Source organism: Sus scrofa, chromosome 2 (genome assembly GCF_000003025.6).
Source record: "Sus scrofa isolate TJ Tabasco breed Duroc chromosome 2, Sscrofa11.1, whole genome shotgun sequence".
Lineage (NCBI taxonomy): Eukaryota > Metazoa > Chordata > Mammalia > Artiodactyla > Suidae > Sus > Sus scrofa.
In genome coordinates, this window is record NC_010444.4 from 41,529,429 (window position 1) to 41,551,097 (window position 21,669).

The following is a 21,669-nucleotide window of genomic DNA, read 5'->3' on the forward strand; positions in this document are numbered from 1 at the left end:
GTCTAGAGAGTCACACAGACATCAGAGCTCACAAGGGTAGGCCAGCTGCCAGGTCAGAGGTCAGGGGTCCTACGAGAGGTTTGTGTCTGGGTTATCCTGAGGCCAGAGAGCACACAGGGGAGGGGCAGACATCACACCGGGGTAGGGGTATGAGGAAGATATGGGAGGGCTTGAGGACCCCAGGACTCACAGGCACACTCCCAGATGGGGCAGCAGCGGTCCCCGCCCACCCTCACGGCGAGGCCCAGGACCCCACATTGAGGGGGTGCAGCACCCTGGGGACAGTGCTGGGACTGGTTCACTCGGATCAGCTGGCCCTCCAGGCAGATGTGGCGAATGCAGTCCTGCTCGGCGATTGGCTAGGGCACAGAGTGGAGGTACAGCCTGAGCGACCCGCCCTGGGCCCACAGCCACTCATTGCCCCTGCCCCACCCACCCCCAAGCAGTAAGGGCACAGATCCTTCCCCTGGTAGATTCTGGGAACAATGATTTTGAGCCACCCTCCATCCATCCAACACACCATCAGGAGACTGGGGCTGGGCTGAGTGTGAGATTGGGGTCAAGGGACCCAGAGAGTCTGCATATCCACCTGGCCCTACAGAGGGCTCTGGGGCACAGGCGTGCAGACCATTAGCTCAGACTCACAGAAACCCAAGCACCCCTGACACACACTCGTCAACTCTATTTCTTACCAAAGCACCGACATACATCATCCTGCAACACCATGTCTCATAGGAACACACACACATACAAACGCACAGTGCTCACATGGAGTCCCATACCCGTAAACACAAACGAGTTCGCACACAGTCCCACGTGAATCCTCAGACACAACATGCAATGCACACACCAGCACACCAGGCTGTCACACCATGGCTGTCACACCAAGGCATCCCACTGGCCCCTAGGCCCCAAGTGGGATCTTCCATGGCATCAGGGGCTCAGAGGAGCCTGGAGAATTTTCCAGGCTCCAGGAGTTTGAGGCAGGGGTCAGGATGGTTACTAAACCATCTGGCCACCTGAAAACTGGCGCAGGCGACGCTGTGGCCAGCCTTGAATGTGAGGGCACGATGGTGTCCAAGGTCCGTGGCACAGCAGCAGGAAGGCGTGGAAGGTCCACACACAGGGCAGAACGCTGACAAGTCACTCACCATGCAGGCGGCAGATGTATTGGCTTCAGTGGTGGCTGCCAGGGCCTCGGCTGAACCCTCCAAGATGCTCTGGGCTGGGGCCGAGCGCCCAGACTGCTGGGTGGTGGCCTCTCCTTCCAGCTCTGCTGGGGGCTGAGGTCCTGCCGAGGTGCCATGGGCCTCGGGCAGCTGGGGGAGCAGAACCAGTGAGCTCTCTCGAGAGGCCGTCCTGGCTGAGACTCGGCTCAGTGAATAGGAGGTGGGCATCGGTGTCACCGTGCTGGCCCAGGGGCCCTCAGCCTCCATCACCAAGGTAGCAAGAGTGTGGGCCACAGCAGGTGTGAGCTCAGTGGGGCCCCCCTGGGCAGAGCCATATATCCAGGGGGGCAGGGACACCTGCTTGGATAGGACAGCCTTCTTCTCCGTGGTGCTTTTTTGTGGGGCAACAGATGCTGGGGAGGCCACCCCCTCAGCCACAGCCATGACCCCAGAGGCTGGCAGCGTGGCCCCCAGAAGCTGGCCTGGGGCCGTGCCTGTTGCCTGAGAGACCACATGACTGGGCCTGTGTGCCTGGGCCATGACAGCCGGGGTGAGAAGCAGCGCTGGGCTGAGTGTCCGAGCAGGCGGAGTCGCAGCAACAGGGAGAGATGCGGCCTGTTGCTGGAGTGGAGGGGTGACGGCAGAGCCCTTGGGGCCAGGGGTGGCCACCGGGGCAGATGTGCCCACCTTGGCCAGGGGCAGGCTGGTGTCAGGAAGCAAGCCAGAGAGAAGCTGGGGTGGCTGAGTTGACTCCAGAGATGTGAAGGGTGTGGCCCCCAGCCTGTGAGCAGCTGTAGACAGGCTGGTGGCAGCTGTGGACCCTAAGGGCAGAGCTGGAGGCCAGGCGGCTGTGGTGGCATGCTGGGTGGGGTGGGGCAGGGCAGTGGGGACTGGGCTTGGAAGGGGAGCTGCTGGGGGGCCCATGGGCTGGCTGGGCCCAGGCTGGACCCTCTCTGTGGATGTCTCCACTTTCTTGGTCGTCAGAGGACTGACAGGAATCTGTTCTGCGGCTGTTCTAGCCTCGGCTGGGGGGCTGCTGGGACCGGAAAAGTTCTGGGCCTGTACAGGCTGGGAGATCCCTGTCCCTGTCATGCGCTGCGTTATCGCAGGTGTGGGCAAAGCTTCGTGGGGTCCCGAGGAAGTAGGGGGCCTGGAGGTCACTGCAGGGGAAGCCACAGGCCTGGAGGAGGGACTTGCAGGCAACTCCAGGCTTGGGACGGGCTGGTGGGTGGTCGTCGTCACAGGCAAGGAGCCTGGGCCTAGGACTGTCACAGCTTTGGTCACAAGAGGGAATCGAGGTACAGCAGGCGATGGGGTAGAGTTTGTCATGTTGGGCACCCCTGCAAAGGTCACAGTCACCTTGGTTGTCTCCATGGCACCCGGCCACATGCCAGATGTGAGCATCTGCTGCGAAAGGGGGAGGGATGAGGGCTCTGGGGCACCAGGGGTGGCCAGGTGGCTGGCGGTCACTCCTTTGGTGGTCAGGGCCTCTGTGGGTTGGGCAGGGAGGTTTGATGCAGTGACCACCAGTGGCTGCTGGAGAGTGGCCTGGGTGGGACCTGGAGGGAGCGTTGGCCCCTCGGTGGCTGCCGTGGGTGGGTTCAGGGCCGTAGTGACAGGGGCAGCTGGTGTGAATGCTGGCCTGTGGGGTGTGGCCCCAGGAACTTCTTGGGGAAGCTGCAGCTCCTCGTCACCAGGGGTGGGCAGCTCTTGACTGGACGGCAGGGTCTCATTGCTCAGGGCCTCTGTGGGAACCCAAACTGCAGGCTCCACACCTGCGTAGACAAGAGAAGAGATGCAGACAATGGGGCAAATGCTTCCCAGGGGGTCCACGCTGGGCAGGGCTGAGATGTGGGGCTCCCAAGCTGGTACCCTTGGTGAGGGCTATAGGCAGCTTCTGATGGCCAGTCAGACTACCTGATGACCCAGAGACCTCTGTCACATGGTGATGGGTGACTCAGAGAAGTCAGTAGGTCTGGGCCTGGCCGCATACCTCAGACCTGAGCCCAGAGCCAGGAGCCCTCACGTCTACGTCTGACTGAACACATTCTCGACACTCAACCCCAAGCCAGTCCCTTCCCCATGTGAACCTCATTTTTTCTCTCCATGAAATGGGAGGGAATGGACCAGATGAGGTCCCTGACTGATCTATAATGTTCTTCCAGAGGCCTCTATGCTGACCCTGCTTCTCCCGGGACCTGGGGGGCTCTGGTGGGCGTGATCGGTGAGTGAGACCTGAGGGATTTACAGGACATCTGAGGAGGGCTGAGAAGTCCAGGCCACTCACAGTCCTCCAAGTAGACGCATCTCTGCGTGACTTCATCCAGGACCCTGGGGGTGGGGCATGCAGGCACACAGCCTTCTATCCTGAGGACAGAGCAGGGTGCCAGTGAGTGGTCTGGGGCATGGGGAGGGCCCCCTCCTGTCACCTGGATGGAGCACAGGGCTCATACTTTCTCACGACACACAAGTGTGTGCTTATCATGCACACACTCACAAGAACTTCCATGGAGACTTGGTGCACAGGAGCACACATACGCAAACATTCATGCGGCACACTCCTGCCGCTCAGACCAAGAGGGAGACATGGGTGAGGTCTGGCTATGAGCACCCGCGTGCACATGCTTGCACATGCGCACATGTGTCTCCATTTAGGCACATTCTCATGTTCCTCCTCCACGCCTGCAGGGCTCAAAAACATTCTCACAGATACACACACATCCCCACAGCCTGTCGAAACATCAGTATTCACACCCTCACGTGCACACACCCAGCTGCACCAACACCCAAATACATGCAGCTCACACAGATGTACATTCACACAGCTGTGAACAGCTGTGCACCCACAGCCACCCTTGTACACCCACATGAACACACACAGGGCTCAGCTCTATGCACATGCGCGCAAACTGATATTCACATAGCAGGGAGGTTCATCCGGGTTCACACGCATCCCCGTACACAGTACATGAAACATGCGCACACAAGTACATGCGAATGCACACACACCTCAGTACCTGCTCATGTCAAAACCCAGACTATGTCCAAACCCGTTCACACAGGTGTATGCTCAAACACACTGATGTCCCACACCGTGACTCCATGCCACCTCACCTGGGAACATCCCGGCAGCTGGCTGCCCATGGGTCCCGGCAGGTTCGGAAGCAGGGGCTGGCACAGGCATCATAGTGCCACTCGCAGGGGGGGTAGGCAGCCCCCGAGGGCTTGGCATCTGGAAAGGTGACCCAACCCAGGGTCTTGAGACTGAGTGAGACTGGGCACCAGCTCCTGATCAGAGCAGAGAGCTCATCCCAACTCAGCCCATGCCCGCCTGGCTCCATGAAAAGATAAATAGACTCATGCAGGAAGAGTGAAGACAAATAATACAATAAATAAGAGGAAAGGAAAGGGAAGAAAAAAGAAAAGAAAGGAAAAGAAAAGAAGAGAAGAGAAAAGAAAAGCCAACTTAAGGGGAAACCGTATTCCTGAAAGTTGAGGTTGGGGTCTGGGGATCCTTGGGATGGGACGCTGGGAACTTGGTGTAGAGGCTGAGGACCAGGATGGGGGAAGGACTATGGAGTGGGCAGTTGGAGTCGGGCTTCAAGAGGTGGCCAAAGAAAAGGCTGGGACCCTGATCTTTCCATAAGGCTGCCCAGTGGCCCTGTTCCTCTGGGAGCATAGTGGCCAGGCTCGCCCTCTGATAATAACAATAACAGCCAACTCTTAAGATCAAGCACTACACTGAACACTTCACAGGTATTTACAGAAGTGGCTGGGTATATTAAACTTTCCCAGAGGAGAGTTCCTCAAAAAAGGCCTTGTGGCCAGTACCTTGACAAATGAAGGATCTTAAGGGAAAGTCTGGAGACTACTGTGGGCTTCAAGGCAGACAAGACTCCAGACCATGCTGGCACAAGTAACCAGTCTCTGAAACCATGGCCTGAGCTGGGAGGTGTGGGCAGGCTCCTGCTGGGGGAGCAGCCCTACCCAGGCAGTCCCATCCTGGCTCCCCAGGCCCCACACTACTGCTGAGTATGAAGAAGTCTAATTTTTTCTTTTCTTTTCTTCTTCTTCTTCTTTTTTTTTTTTTTTTTTTATCTTTTTAGGGCTGAACTCATGGCATATGGAGGTTCCCAGGCTAGAGGTCAAATAGGAGCTGTATCAGTCAACCTACACCACAGCCACAGCAATGCTGGATACTTAACCCACTGAGCAAGGCCAGGGATCGAACCTGCATCCTCATGGATACTAGTCAGATTCATTTCTGCTGAGCCACGACGGGAACTCTGAAATATACTTTTCCTTGAGACCAGAACTAGGAACATCGGGGGAGGACCTACTATAAGCCAGGTCCAGAGCAAAGCCTGAGAGATATAGTCAATTCTCAAAACAACATTCCCAGGCAAATATCCCCGTTGTTCAGGTGAAGAAACGGAAGGGTGGGTGGGGGTGGGGGACGGGGCTCCTCCAAGTACCAAGGACCAGGGTCAGGATTCAAGAACAGGGCTGTCTGGCTTCAAAACCTGTGCTCATTCCACTCTACCCTGGTACCCCCAACAAGGGACACAACTCTGGCCATCAGAGCCAGCGATGAATCTGTGCTGGGTGGGGTTCACTGAGGGACTTGTGGGACAACCACTGAATGTAAAAATGAGCTGGCCCAGCCCTGGGCTGGGGGTGGGAGGGATGACAAATGACAGGCTGGCAGGGACACGTTTGCACATGTGTGCATGTAAATGGAGCCACCCATACAGCACGGGTGTCCTCACATACATGTGCATGTGCAGACAGACAGGCCAATCTGGAGTAGTAAGGAAACCGTGATCGCTGTCTGCCGGGTTTAGGCAGAGAACAACGACTTCTAGGGCAGACCCACCTGCCAGGGAGCTGGCAAAGCCCTAGAACCTGCTGGTCTTGGCTGGTAAGGGCACGAAGCTGCCCCATCACCGCCCAGGCTCCTAGGCCTCCCATGGGGAACAAGGGGGCTTCGGCTCCTCAGCCTGTGCCCCAGGGAGCGGTCCTTGACTCGCAGGGCAGGCATGTGCCCCCATCAGCAAGAAACCTGAGCCAGCGGGCTACGCAGGCTGTGGCCACGATGATCGCTTTTCTCCTCGCTTCTACAAAGGCCGTCCTATTTTTAGACCGTGTAAATGGCCTGTGGGAGTAGGCAGGACCCAGGAAGCTGGCTGGGCCCCAAGCCACACTGCCCAAGGCTCCTTAGGCCACCAACACAGAGGCCAGACCACCTGCCATCTTGGAGGGGGCACCCATATGACCTTCCTGTGCCAGGCAAATGAGGGATCCTGTCTCTTGGGGGCAATCGGAAGGGTGACGTGAGGGTGAGGAGTGGGGGAGAGTTGTGAGGGGCCGAGGAGGCTGGGGTGAGGCAGGGGAGACACCTACCCAGAAGGCGGAAGAGCGTGCCCCGGCGGAAGGCCTCCGTGCGCTTGTACAGCCGCAGGGCCAGCACCGGGCCTGACACATAAAGGAAGGCCCCGGGCTCCGCCAGGGACTCCAGGGCCACCAGGCCCGCCCGCCACGTCCCCCGGTGCAGCGCAAAGGAGGCCTGGTGGTGGAAGGCATCGCTGGCCTGCCACTTAGCCAGCTGCACAGACCCGTTGGCCGTGGCGTGGAGGAAGAAGTTGGGTCTGTCCGCTGCCTCCAAAGACACCACATCTGGGTCTGCAAAGAGCCAGGGGGTCAGGTCAGCAGAGAGGGGTCCAGATGCAGGGAGGTGCCAGATACCCAGGTGCTTTCTGCCATCTTAGTGACATCTCGGAGCCTGCCCCGCCTCTCCTCAGCCCACCCCCCTCTGCCCGCTGGACCCCCTCAGCACACCCTGCCTCCACCCAGAGGGAAGGAAGGTGGAGGCTAAAGCCCCAACTGCCCAGCCTTGGGGAGGTGACCGGATTGTCCCCTCCTTCCTCCTCCCTCTCCTCCTGTCTTCCTTTCTCTTTCCTTCTCTCCGCTTTCCCTCTGTCCTCCCTCTTTCCTGCAAACTTCTCTGCAGCCCCTCCATGTACAGGCGCTATTCTTGGGATACAGCAGTGAGGAGGACAGATGGAACCGGCCGTCCAGGTAGAGTTACCGTCGATGGGACAGACTACAACAGGCTCGGGTTTGCTGATTTGCCAGGTTTCAGTTTTCTTGGTCCCGCTCCTCACGGGATCCCAGAGGGTCAGAGCTGGTGGACCAGGGACACTGAGCCCAACCCAGGGAAGGGAAAAGTGCCCCTGAGATGGGAAGGGGCTTGCCCGGAGGCCCAGGGCTGGGTTCCACTGTCCTCCCTCTCGGCTCCACCGCGGCTTATTTCTAGAGAGTGGAGTTCTCTGCTGGGTGGATCCCCCCCACACCTCCCAACCCACAGGCCCTGCAGGGTCAGTTCCTGAATCCACGGGCAGGTGTGGTGCAGTCCCTGCCCAGCATGCTGGCTGTGTTGTGGGCAAGGGAATGAATGCCTCTAGGCTGTGAGGGAAGGACAGTGTGTGAAAACCCAGCACAGGGTCTGGTGGGCGCCTCCCCTCCCCCAGGGCCCCAGGAGGAACTGCGTAGACCTCCCCGGGCAGCTGTGAGAATCTATAAGGTAACAAGGGGAAGAATTCATTATTAATGTGAACAACTGTTTGTTTGTTTGTCTGTGTGTGGGCCATACCCACAGCATATGGAGGTTCCCAGGCTAGGGGTCCAATCAGAACTATAGCTGCCGGCCTCCACCACAGCCACAGCAACGTGGGATCCTTAACCCACTGAACAAGGTCAGGGATCGAACCTGCAACCTCATGGTTCCTAGTTGGATTCGTTTCTGCTGCACCACGACGGGAACTCTGAACAACAACTGCTCTTGTTCAAGAACTTATTCTGTGCCAGGACAATGCCAAACGAGCCCTCTACCTGCTGGTTTTATTAAATCCTAAGAGAGGCCTGTGAGGTGGTGGACTCATTCATTCAGCAGCTAATATTACTGAGGGCCCACCATGTGCCAGGCATTGTTCTTGGCACTGGGGACACAATAGGGAACAAAAGGACAAAAACCCTGTCCTTGAGGAGCTTACATTCAAGTGGCGGGGGTGGGGACAGTAAATATAATGAACAAGCAAAGTCTATAAGAAGTTAGACGGTGATGACACTGTTGGCCCCACTTTACAGATGAGGGGAGTGAGGCCTAGAGTCACACCGATGGGGGACGAGGGAGGCAGGACTGGAGTCCAGGCTCTTAACTATGGCAAGTCAGCCCCAGGGATGGGATCCAGGAGCATGGGGCAGCCAGAGGAGTACAGCACTGAGTGCCTTGCTGTGTGACCTCAGGGAAGTCACTTCCCCTCTCTGAGTCTCAGCTTCCTCCTTTGTAAAGACTGAGGTGGATCCAGATCGAGGTTCTCAGTCATTTGTCCGAAAGTCCTAACAGGGGAGAGGCTGAGAGACAGACCTTGAGGTACAGTCGTCCCTTGGGACCCCGTGTGGACACCAGGACCCACAGATGCTCAACTCCTTTACATAAAATAGGGATTCACATCCATGGGTTTCACATCTGAAATTCTACCTGTGGTGGGTTCGCAGATGTGGAACTGCAAATACAGAAGACAGTCTGTACAAAGCCTTGTGTTTTACCTTAAACACTCAAGTGATTTTTCACCTTCCATTCTCTAGAGTTTTATTTCTGTTTTAATCTCTTTGTTCAAGATACAGCCTGGAACAGTGGTTTAAAGGGCTGGAGCCAAAATGGCTGGCTGCTGTCACTAGCAAGTGATGTGCCCTTGGGTAAGCTGTCTAACCTCTCTGGGCCTCAGGTCTCACATCTGTAAACTGGGGAAATAACAGCACCTACCTCCTAAGGCTGTTGTGAGGATTAAATGAGCCATTATATAGGAAGCACTTAGAATAGTGCGGGCGTATGGTAGGTGCTACAGAAGAGTGAGAGATTGTTATTGATAAATTAACAACTTCCACCCCATTCATACTCCAGGGAGATGTGCCAGGTTGTGGCTTGTACATCCTCTAGGACATCAAGACCCCAAGAATATAAGCAATGAGATCCTGCTGTATAGCGCAGGGAGCTGTATCTAGTCACGATGGAACATGACAGAGGATAATGTGAGAAAAAGAACGTATACAGATATGTATGACTGCGTCACTTTGCTGTACAGCAGAAATTGACAGGACAACATAAACCAACTATATGTATATATATAAAACCCCCAGAGCAATCAGCTCAGGCCTGAACAACTTCTGAAGCCTCCTCTCTGTGACATTTTCTGCTCTCCACATCTTCCTATCACAGTCTTTTGCATCCTTCAAGGCTGAATTCAAGGGACACCTCTTCCATGTAGCCCCCCCAGATCTCACCTGGAAGGTGCATTCTCTTCTACTGTCCAGTACTCTGGGCACAGCACAGGGAAGGAGCACAGGATGGGGTGGGGGGTGGGGCCTGGGGCCTCACTGGGCCCTGCTCTCAGCTGCCCAGGAGCCCCAGGTCCCACCGAGATGGAGGCTGGCCTTCACAGCCCCAGGGCATCCTGTCCACAGTGACAGTCTCCAGGGGCAGGCTGCTGCAGGGCTCTTCTTAACATGCCATAAAACCACTGGAACATCCATACCCCCTCTCTTGACTGAACCTACTTACTGAACTAAAATACTGAATGGAGAACAGAAAATTCCCACTAAGCAGATGGCCTGTGGCCTCTGGAAGGTTGTAAGACACCTTCCGTCTTCAAACAAGACCACACAGATCTGGGGGTCAGGAATGTTTAGGGAGGAAGTGTTCTCCTTGGGGGCAGTGGGGGTGCTTCTGGCCCTCCTGGGGCTGGGTCGCCAGTCCCTCATGCCCAGGTTTCCTTGTACAGTGACATGATTCCTCCTGGCGCCTCCTACTGTCCCCTGGCACATACTACCATCAACACCACCCGGGGCTGGCAGGAGCCAAGGTGTCCCTCCCCTCCTTAAAGGCCTTCCATGGCTCCCTACTGCCCTCGGGATAAAGACCCAGCTCCTGAGCTTGGCTTTCACGTCCCTTCATGCTCCTTCCAACCCCCTGAGGAACACGGCTTATTCTCAGAAGCCCCTCCTAACTCCCCAAGACTGAGTTAGGGGCTCCTCCTTCCCCCGGGCATTATCATTGCTTTTGACACATCTGTCCCCTGGATGGGACTGTGGGCTCCCGGTGGGCAGGGATGGTGTCCTGACATCACTGATTCCCAAGTGCCCAGCTCTGCACCTGGCAAGGGAACAGGGCTCAGTGAGAGGGAGGCAAAGAGAGAGGGAGGGAGGGAGAGAGAGAGGGAGGAAAGGACTGGGGGCAGGGGAGAGAATGATCCTCATACTAGATAAACCCCAGACCCTGAGAATCTAAGAACTTAAATTTTTTTTTTTTTTTTTTTTTTTTTTTTTTGCTTTTTGCCTTTTGCTTTTGCCTTTTCTTGAGCGCTCCTGCAGCATATGGAGGTTCCCAGGCTAGGGGTCATCGAGCTGTAGCCGCCAGCCTACTCCAGAACCACAGCAACATGGGATCCGAGCCGCGTCTGCAACCCACACCACAGCTCACAGCAACGTCGGGTTCTTAACCCACTGAGCAAGGCAGGGATCAAACCCGCAACTCATGGTTCCTAGTCGGATTTGTTAACCACTGCACCATGACAAGAACTCCAGAACTTAAATTCTTAAAGTGAAATCAACTCTCTGAGATGTGTCTTAGTTCAAGACTCTATCTCATGCTGAGATTGGCTGCAGGGACCATCGTGTGTGATTAGGTGGGTACTGATTACACGGGGCCAGCAGGATCCGGGTGAAGGAACCCTGATCATAGTGACCAGACACTGGGACACGCGCACATGGAGAAGGCTCCCTAGCACTGCTGAACTGAGGCCTTGGCTGACCCAGGGCCGAACATAAACACCACCTGGGGTCATTCACCACCCGAGCAAGGTCCTGCCACCCTTCAGGCACTGATGACCTCAGAAGAGAAGAGGGCATCCACTACAGCTAAGCCCTTCGGGTCTGCTGGCTGTCTGAGACTCAGGAGGCTGGCGGTCCCAGGCACACCTCCATCTGCACAAGCCACCAGCCCAGAGCTCAGGGTGGTAACCTGAGCACATCAAGAGCCTGCTCCTCCCACAGAAGGTCCCACCAAAGTCAACAGATCAGTCTTTTTTTTTTTTTTTTTTTTGGCTCCACGTGTGGCATGCAGAAGTTCCCAGGCCAGGGATCAAACCCGAGCCACAGCTGTGAAAACGCTGGATCCTCAACCTGCTGAGGCTTCAGGGAACACCTCCCCTTTGGCATTTAAAGTCTATCCAATCTTAATATATGGCACCAATGAACCTTTCCACAGAAAAGAAAATCATGGACATAGAGAACAGACTTATGGTTGCCAAGGGGGAGAGGGAGGGAGTGGGATGGCCTGGGAATTTGGGGTTAATAGATGCAAACGATTGCCTTTGGAATGGTTAAGCAATGAGATCCTGCTGTGTAGCACTGGGAACAATATCTAGTCACTTGTGATGGAGCGTGATCATGTGAGAAAAAGCATGTATACATGTATGTGTGCCTGGGTCACCTTGCTGAACAGTGGAAAAGTGACAGAACACTGTAAACCAGCTATGATGGAAAAAATAAAAATCATTATAAAATTAAAAAAAAAAAGTCTATCCAGTCTTAAAAATGGAGAGGAGAAGGCAAGGCGAGGAAGAAGAGGGAGACTAAGAAGAAGAGGCCCGGGGAGGGAGGGAAGGGGGAGGTGTTGTCGCCTAGCTTTTCTAGAGCACAGCCATTGTGTGAAGCAAAGTACAAAGGTACATCTGGACCTTGGCCTCCGTGGTCTTTTCAAGAGGATGGAAGGTGTCTCTTCAAAGAAGCTAAGAGGCTCACCAGGAACCCTGTCTCCGCTGGGAAAGGGGCACCTGTTTCTCCAGCTACGATAGCCAGTTAGGGCCTGGCATTCTCCCCTCCTCCAGCATCCACCTCCCTCCACCCAGGGCTGCAGGGGGTCCAGAGGGGGGACCTTACCGTGGGCCTTGGCCTTGAACAGAGCAGCCGTCAGCAGGAAGTTCACAATGTCTCCCGGCACTACATCTTCCGCTCTCACTAGGTCGATGGCACTGCCTGCTGCCTTCACGGCCACCAGGGCACCACCAGCTGCCAAGCTGGCCAGCTGGTAGGGGCCCTTGCCTAGTGCTGGAGAGAGGGGGTCCAGTGGTAAGCCCTGCCTCTCTGGGCCTTTGCCCACCTCCCATCCCTATGTGCCCAGCCCTCGCCAGAGGATGCCAAAGAGCTGCTCTGGGTCACTTCCCTCATCCTGGCCTCTTGGTTTCCATGAGGAGGAGCGGACGGAAGCCACAGGCTGTCAGCCCCTGATGGGAACTGACCCTCTGCAGAGCTCCTGAATCATTTCAGAAGAAGCTTCGAAACGAGGCCACCCTTGGAGGGCCTCTGGGGCCCCCAGATGTCTCTCCAGGGGTATGTCCCCCTTTCTAAGACTCTATCACTCCAGCCACTGCTCCATTCAGGGTGGGCTCTGGCAGAAGACATCAGGCCTCATCTCTGCCCACCCAAGGGTTGGAGGATAAAGGCTGGGAAGGCTTGGGCTCAGCTTTAGCTACTTATTTCAAACACGCGTCACTTCTGTATCTCTCGGGTTCTGTGGTGGTTGGTACAGTTTGGACAGGGGCATGGGTTTCCTAGACAACAACATCAGCCTTGCAACCGACCTGCTTGCCTCTGGTATGCCCACCCTTGGAGCCTCCTCCCCACAGCACCCGAGTCACCTTCCTTGCCACACTCCCTGCTGCGACTCCTCCATGGCTCCCCTTTTGCCCTCAGGATAGAATCCAAGGGCCTGGCAAGAATTCAGGGGCCCTTCACGCCCCACCCCTGCCCCTGCCACACTGAACTGCTCTTGCTCTTCCTTGTAAGAGCCCAGCGGCTGTGTCCTTCATTGCGCACCACCACTCTCACTGTCCCACCCACTCAGCGCAGTCCTCCCCTGCTGTGCCTGGGGCGAACGAACGCCTACTCAATCTCTGGGGCCCAGCTCAAATGTCACCTCCTCCGTGAAGCTCTCCCCACACCCTCTCCCCACACACAAGCATCCTCCCACTTGCGCTCCAGCAGCCTCCATGCTCAGCACATGCTGAGCACATCTCTTATGAGAAGGGTCTCAATCAGGGGTCCAGGCAGTGCTGTGCTGGGAAATGGTTAACAATCAGCTCACAAAAAAAAAAAAAAAAAAAAAAAAAAAGAACAAATGAAACCCCATTTGGTGATGTTTGCAGGTTTCCATGGTGTAAAGGCTCCCACCAGCAGTCAACCTCAAAATTCCAACTGGATGTGGAGGGGAGAACACACACAGGGAGTCCTAGCGAGCCAGCAGGCACCGGCTCCAGTGCTCCACCGGGACAGGTATCTTAACTGCTGAATCCCCAGCGCCCAGCAAGAGACCAGAGAAAATGCTGGTAGAAGAGCAGAGTAAGAACAGGACGGGTGGGTGGGTGGAGGATGCTAGAAACAGCTTGTCCTTTGCCAGTTACTGCCACTCAAAATGCCACAGAAGGGAGCAAACTCTGCTCAGAGCCGTCTTGCTGAAATGTCGTGTCTGGTGTCAGACAGACCCCGCCTGTGAGGGACTGCATCCTCCTGAGACAGATTCATGCCTTTAGGGGTTAAAGGTTAGAGCCATCAGGAGCCCTTCAGGGGGCTAACATTTTGGTGAGACTGCAGTCACTATGAATTATCATGTCAGCCCTCATTCTCATGGACCCCCTAACTGGTATCCTTGCCTTTCTAGTCAGTCCCCCATAATTTCACCCAATCTACTCTCATGGGGAGGATGTTTTTCAAACCAAAATCTGATAATGCAGGTAACTGAGGACAAAGCCTTGGGTCCAGACCCATATAGGCCTGCTCCTGGCAGGATGGTATCTGGAAGTAGGGGCACAAAGGACTCTAGAAGTCAAAGGCGAATGGCACCAAGGACTTAAGCACCTAATTCTGCCAACCTGGCCTCATTGCACAAAGATCAGTGCTGGAAACTACTCCTGGGCAGCCCTCCCCTCTCTGCTCCCCACAAGCCTAGTGACGAGATGGACTAATTGGTTCTAATGCTGGACATTAACCTCCCTGAGGTCTTTGGTCATGATGTGCTTAATGCAGAAGTTGGAGCATATCCTGCTACCCTGTGACCCTGGCTAAACTTGAAGATGAATATAACAGGCTATGCTGGGCCATAAGTTTTGGCCTAGCCATCCTCAGGAAGAGCAGGTGGCATTTGCCTCTGCCAACTCAAAGCTTCAGAGACCCAAGAAAATGTTCCATCTGATGAGCTAGATTATAAGGCAAGGGGGCAGCACTGATGCAAGTGGGATTTTCAGGTCCTGGTGAAGCTGTCCTGCATGAGCTCATCCCAGGAAGATAGCCTGGCCTGGGCTCTGGACAGAGGCTGCAGGAGCTGCAGAGAGTAGTCCCGGAACAGCCCTGGGCCCTGCACTGTCAGGGCTGTCTCTCGATAATGGTATCTTCCTGCAGGGCCTCAGGATGGCTGATGCTAGTGAGGCACCAGGGCAGGACTGGCAGTGCCCCAGCTCCCAAGGGGCCACGTGGGGGAAGATGAGCTTACCTTTGTTAAAGAATTCACAGTCATATGCTGAAAGAGAGAGAACAGAGACATCTTGAGAAGCCTGGAACAGATGGACAGAGCCAAGGTCCCTAGTATCCCAGCTCTCCCTCCTTCCCAAGGGCTGGACTTGGCCTGCCTCCCAAACTCTGAGATTCTAAGTGGTCTTTGGATCCAGATGTCCTCTCTGTGCCCCCAGCACAGAGCCTAGCCCAGAATAGGCATTTAGCATGTATCCAATGAATGAATACGAATGAATGCTTGTCAGAAGGATGTATTTTGTGTGACCCCAAAGGGCAAAAATTGAACCAAGGGGTGGTAGCTCCAATCAGAAATGTCATGGAAGGTCCTACAGGAATGCAAGCACAAGACAGAAGTCAGACGTAAGTCTTTCAAGGGCCTTGGGAGGAAGGGGCCAGAGGCCTCCAGGATCCAAGCCTTTTTCAGGCGCCTGGGTACAGTTTCCATCAGGCACTGGCAAGCTCCTCCAAATGTGTGCTCCACACGCCCTCTAGTGGCCTACTGCAGCACTGCAGATTGTTCCCCTGGCATCTCAGCCGAGGATTCCTTAGTTCATGGGGGGAAGCTAGGGTCCATGCAGGGGTCACTAAAGCCAGGAGCAAGACCATGAAGAGCCAAGTGGCCTAGTATATCTGGGATAAATACTGAGGAGGAGTCTCCTTCACTCTCAGGCATGGTCTAAAGAAAGCAACTAACACCACCTCACACCCCGAAGTCCCATGATCAATACTCTTCTTTGCATTTGGCATTGCCCTCTGGAAAAGAGTACCAGGAATCAGTAGATTGACCCACCATGTGGTTCTGGGAAAGTATGTACTTCTCCTCACCTGAAGACTCAGAAGATTGAACTCAAAACTAAGAAGATCTCAAGGCCCTCATTTCAAGTGTGTACCAGGTCCATGGGAGGTCACCCAGAAAAGCTGTCAAGAGCCAGCTCTCAAGAGTCCCACAGACCTGGGTTCAAATCCCATCTCTCTCATACAGTCAGCTGTGCATACTGGGACAAGTTACTTAACCTCTCTGAAATGTAGTGCCCTCCTCTGCAGGATGGGGACCACCACTAGTATCTGCCACACAGACAGAGGCCTGGACTAGAGTAAACCAAGTGCTCATCTCAGGTGCAAAATTTAAGGAGATATCAAAAATCTCAGTAATCAGGATATGTAATATTTTAACACAATTTTTTAAATTTCAAAATTCATGCAAAATATCCATGATGGACAAAATAGCAACATTTTAAAATAAAGATCAGGAGTTCCCACTGTGGCACAGTGGAAATTGATCAGACTAGTATCCGTGAGGATACAGGTTCAGTCCCTGGCCTCGCTCAGTGGGTCAGGGATACGGCGTTGCCATGAGCTGTGGTGTAGGTCACAGACGTGGCTCAGATCCCATGTTGCTGTGACTGTGGTGTAGGCTGGCAGCTGTAGCTCCCATTCAACCCCTAGGCTGGGAACCTCCACATGCCAAAAAAAGTGGCTCTAAAAAGACAAAAAAAAAAAAAAAAAAAAAAAAAAAAAAGATTAAAAAAAATAAACCTCACCACCCACTGCAAGGAAGGTACAGTTCTCTTAACCCTCAATTACAATTCAGAGTGCAAAGCAGGTGCCCCAGATCACTCTGCTTGGTGGACTTGAGTCTGAACCCAGATGGTCCGGCCCCAGCACCTATATAATAACCACTGCACCTCAGAGGGAGGCATCTTGTGCCAGGAAGAGCTTTGGTGTGCAGGAACACATAATAAATAATTAATCAATCATTTAAATGTCTGCATATTTTATTTCATCTTTTAAATCTTTGTATCCATTTCATGATATACATTTACACTATTAACAGTGTATATATGCTCATGTATCTATATGTATATGCACGTGTGCTCAAAATGTTTTTACCTGATAGAAGTGTGCAACCAAGAGCATTTGCAGACCACCACTGCTCTTAAAAAAAACCCTGCTATCTTGTGTTGCCTCTGATGGGGCCCCTGTGTCTCCGCTGACAAAGGGCCTCCATAGTCACTATCTTGTTTGACCCTCCCAATAAACCTGGTGGGACAGGTCTAGTCCCATTCTTCAGATGAGAAAATTGAGCCACAGAGAGTTTGGAGGACTCGTCTGAGGTGATACAGCTTGCAAATGGCAGCGCTGGGTCTGGAACCCAGGGCTCCTGGCTCCTCTGATAAAGTGGTTAAGAGCTTGAGTTTGCAGCCAGACCATCTGGTTCTGCTATCAACCTGTGTGACCGTGAGCATGTTATTTAATCTCTCCGTCTCTCTTTAACCCATTTCTTTGGCTGTAAAACAGAAATAGACAGTCCTATTTCATAGGATTATTTAAGAATTCAATGAATGATGGGAGTTCCCATTGTGGCTCAGCGGTAACGAACCCAACTAGGATCCATGAGGACGAGCATTCAATCCCTGGCCTCGCTCAGTGGGTTAAGGATCCAGCATTGCTGTGAGCTGTGGTGTAGGTCACAGACATGGCTCGGATCTGGCATTGCTGTGGCTGTGGCTATGGTGTAGAATGTCAGCTATAGCTCCAACTAGACCTTTAGCCTGGGAACATCCATATGCCTCTGGTGCAACCCTAAAAAGCAAAAAAAAAAAAAAAAAAAAAAAAAGAATTCAATGATACACACAAGCCAGCTGGAGCCTGACACATAGTAAGTACTCAATAAATGCTGGCCAGGGAGTTCCCGTCATGGCTCAGTGGTTAACGAATCCGACTGGGAACCATGAGGTTGCGGGTTTGGTCCCTGACATTGCTCAGCGGGTTAACGATCCGGCGTTGCCGTGAGCTGTGGTGTAGGTTGCAGACGCGGCTTGGATCCTGCGTTGCTGTGGCTCTGGCGTAGGCTGGTGGCTACAGCTCCGATTGGACCCCTAGCCTGGGAACCTCCATATACCACGGGAGTGGCCCGAGAAATAGCAAAAAGACCAAAAAATTAAAATTAAAATTAAAAAAAAATAAATGCTGGCCAGAGTGATGGGTCCCCACAGGCCTGCACACAGAGGCGACCCCACTCTCCCCTTCAGATGATCAGTTTAGACACTCACGGCAGAGGCGCGGGGTCCTCCAGTCGACGACCACCCCGTGCTGGCAGCACTGGTGGGCGTAGGCAGACACGCTGGCACAGAAGCACTCACAGTCACCGCCCCGGCTGCACCCACATGTGTCTGTCAGGCAGTTTGAGTAAAACCAAGTGACATCAACCTGGAGGAGGTCAGAAGTCAGAAGTCAGAGGTCAGATGATGGATCCTGAATATTAGCCCTACATCTCCTCAGATGATGCTACGCAGCCTCAGAGAAAGTGTAAATGTGAAGGGGCCACAGGAGGGGGTGAGCCACCTGTGTGGGCTGAGGGCAGAGAGGCAACCAGCTCAGGGGGAAACGTTAGCTTTGGGCTCAGGCAGACCCCACGTTTGAGAACTAAGCTCGCTCCTTGCCACGGCCTAGGCTACTGGGTTCAGGGGCTTAGGGTGTGCCTGAGAAACAGACATGGGGTGTGAACCCCCAGCCAGGGCCAGGGATGGCCAAGGCCCATTTGACAACAGACTTCAAGGCTCCAGAGGGGACCTTGCAGGGCTAAGCACCAGCTCTCCTCTGTCTCCACAGAGGGGCCCGTGTCCGCCATCCAAAACCTTATCAGGAGGAAGAGCCAGAGCAAGACAGAGTTGAAAGGGTCCCAGAAGCTCTGTCTGTCTGTCTGTCCTGGGACATCAGGGGAGACAGGACAGACTCATCAGAGCAGGCCAAAGGCAGCGAAATGGCAGAGGGGACCCTCCCCTCTAGGCCTGAGCTGTCACTCTAAGGCATGCAGGGAGGAGGGATCTGAGGACAGAAGGGATCCCAGGGAGGTGGGGAGGGGACTCAGGAGCTTGGGATCCACTCACCACAGGGTGGCAGGTCTCAAACACCTCGCTGAGCAGGATGCTGCACTCCTTTTTGGCAAAGGGTTCTCGGAGAGGATTCAGGACACACGTGTCTCGGGGGTCGAGGGTGTCTGGGCACTGAGGGGGCAGAGAAAGCTCGGTTGATCTCCCCACCCGCCTCCCAAATGCCTGATGCCTGGTGTGGTGGGCAGACTCTTAGAGCCCCCCCCACACCCCGATCCTCATATGGTGTTTCTGTCCTTATATAATCCCCTGCCCTTGACAGTGGGAGCGACCATGCTGACAAGCTGACAAAAGATGGCAAAGGCGATGAGTGGATGTGCTTATGTGTGTGTGATTGTGTCATCATGTTATGTAAGACTGCAGCGCCCATCGGCTGGAGTCCCTCCCTTGTTGGTTGCGAATGGCGCGTGGCAGGAGGGTGGGTGGTCTCTAGGAGCTGAGGGTTGTCCTAGGTCAACAGCTCCCCCCCAAACAGAAGCTATCAGTTCTTTGGTTGCAGTGAACGGCTGTCAAGAACCACACAAGTGGGCAGGGAAGCAGGTCCCTTCCCATTGAAATGGCTGGAACCTTGGCTGCAGCCTGTGAGACCCTATGCTGAGAACTGAGTCCAGCCCTGACTCCTGACCCACAGAAACTGTGAGATAATACGTGTGTGTGGAAGGATGCTGCTAAGTCTGCAGTTATAGACACAGCCGTAGTGAACTCACACAGATTTCTCTAGTGTCTGCTGAACCTCCTCCCTTATGCCTACACTGTCACTAGAATCCCAGGGTATGCCCAATGGGATTATCAAGAGAGAAATAACAATGGGGAGGGGTAATAAATGTTGGTCACTCATTCTAAAATGGAATGAGGTAGGCCATACTTTTCAGAGGCTTTTGAGAACAGCCTTGTCCCACCTCAGGATTTACTGAGCTCCAGGCCATGTTTAAGTGTTCCCTTGACTTAAGTGTATGCAGGTGTATCTCTCTCTATTCCCCAGTAGAGGATCAGGAACCTCAGATTATCCAGGCCAGGAAAGCCAAATATGTAACACTCATGCCACTCTCTAAGGCAGCACCCATGGCAGACATAACTAATCAATCAGCTTTTCCTGCTGAACCTGACACAATTGTTGGTATTTCTCAATAGAGCTTCCCAGGCAGCCTCATCTGACTGATCAGTTTTGTCGCAGGAGATGAAGTCTATTCACCATCCATCTCCAAGCCCCTTCACTTCACAGAGGACCACAGAGAAGATGAGACTTACTCGAGGTCACTCAGCAAGTCACTGGATGATCTAAGATAAGAACCCAGGTCTCCTGCACTCAGTTCAGTGCTCTTTCCCCCATAGCTCACAGCTTGGCATCCTCAGTCAGACATTTCCCAGACCTCAAAGACACCCCCCGTCATGTCTGCTGCTGCTAATATTATCCTTCTTCTCAGAGACCTTCTCTTCCATATATTCATCCATTCATGCATGGTCTATCTTTCAAGTATTGCACTAGTCCCACTGCCTTCAGGAAGCCCTCTCTGATTGCCTCAACCCATGTGGGTCTCTCCTGGTCTCTCCTCTGTGCCAGACCTATCACCAGGCACTGGGGGCACAGAGATGGGTAAGATGGTCATGCTTCAATAAGCCTCATTGTCTCTACTAGGTGCTCATCTCTCCCAGGACAGTGATTTGTCTCCTTCCCAGCCCCAGCCCTCCCACCAGACCTGAGCCAGGGTCTGCTTCATGAGGCGGGATGGTGCGTGTCCTCAGGCCACAGCACAGAGTCTAGGCTCGGGACACGGGGTCAGGGGCAAGAGAGCAATTGCAAGATCAGCCTCACACCAGTGGCCCCCGCCCCTGACCTGCAGCCAGGCTCTCTCAGGGTTGACCCGGGCCCATCTGGGTGAGGGGAGGGAGCCAGCTTGAAAAGGCTTTACCTCGACGGCAGCCCAACTGCCCCCAAACTCCTGGGGGTTGGTTAACTCTAAGTTCTCGGGGTCCTCATCTCATTGATGGTTTTTAAGTCAAAGTTCCCACACAGTCCTGTCAGCTGGCCCTGAAAGAAGAGAGAATGGTCAGCTGCAGGGGCCCCAGGGTGACCACGAGCCTAGGAGTCTGTCATGAGGTCACAGTATGCAGAGCAAGAGAAGAGTCAGAGGAGAAGGGGCCCAGAACAGGATGGGGCAGAGGGACAGAAGGCATGGTGCTCCTGGCTCTTTGGCAAGGGTACAGCTCATGCAGGGATGCTCAGTGGCTTGGCTCCATCTAGGCAGGAGCACAGAGACTGAGAGGGTCACTGCTCATGTGACTACCTGCCACTGTGGCCCAGCCTGGATGTGCACCGTGGTTCTCTGGTCCCATAAGAGGGTGATGTGCTCCCGTGGGAAATGCACCAGCGTGAAAAACCCTGCTCGCCAGGTGTGGACCTCCTGCTTCTCGTCCAGAAAGCTCTCAGGACTCTAGGGGAACAGAGGTGGCCATTCCCAAGGTCAGAGTGTCTCCCGGCACCTGGCTCAGCTGAGCCTGGCTGCAAGTCACTGCCCAGCCCCCAGGAGTTCCCTGCCATCTCTGCCCCCCTCATGCCCTGACATTGGCCTCTGGGTGCCTGACCCTGGCCAAGGACTTCAATCTGGGATGCTGACTCCAGGGCTCCATGAGGAAGCTCCGTGGTAAGGAAACCAGTCCTTAGCCCTCTTCCACCCCCGGCCCTTGTTAACCAGCGAATTGTCCACACAACCTTCGTCTGCTCTGAGCCTTACGGGACTTCCGGAGTCGTCATCGAAGATGATGAGCGAGTTCCCTACGTTGATGGAAATAAATTTCCTGCAGATGATGCCAGAGCCATAGCAGTTTACATTTTCTACCATCACAGAGAAGCTGAAGTCTGATGTGCTCTGAGGAGAAAGAAGTTAGTGCAAACCAGGGAGAGAAGAGATTCTGCTGAAAGGCATGGGGTAGAGGCACAAGGACGCTGAAGTGGTTTTCAACCCACTTCTACTTCATCTGCACTG

The 21,669-nt window shown here is 54.2% G+C and overlaps 1 protein-coding gene across 1 annotated transcript in view; it reads right to left on the reverse strand.

Moving 5' to 3' along the window:
* The window catches only part of OTOG (otogelin), a 93,364-nt gene that overhangs the window by 32,228 nt on the left and 39,467 nt on the right, over positions 1-21,669 (reverse strand). The window contains 13 exon segments of the mRNA XM_021083273.1: positions 191-359; positions 1,152-2,944; positions 3,457-3,536; positions 4,284-4,401; positions 6,573-6,851; positions 12,168-12,335; positions 14,773-14,799; positions 17,846-18,002; positions 18,683-18,799; positions 20,596-20,657; positions 20,660-20,714; positions 20,971-21,117; positions 21,418-21,552. Coding sequence (XP_020938932.1) covers positions 191-359; positions 1,152-2,944; positions 3,457-3,536; positions 4,284-4,401; positions 6,573-6,851; positions 12,168-12,335; positions 14,773-14,799; positions 17,846-18,002; positions 18,683-18,799; positions 20,596-20,657; positions 20,660-20,714; positions 20,971-21,117; positions 21,418-21,552 — 3,307 coding nt within the window.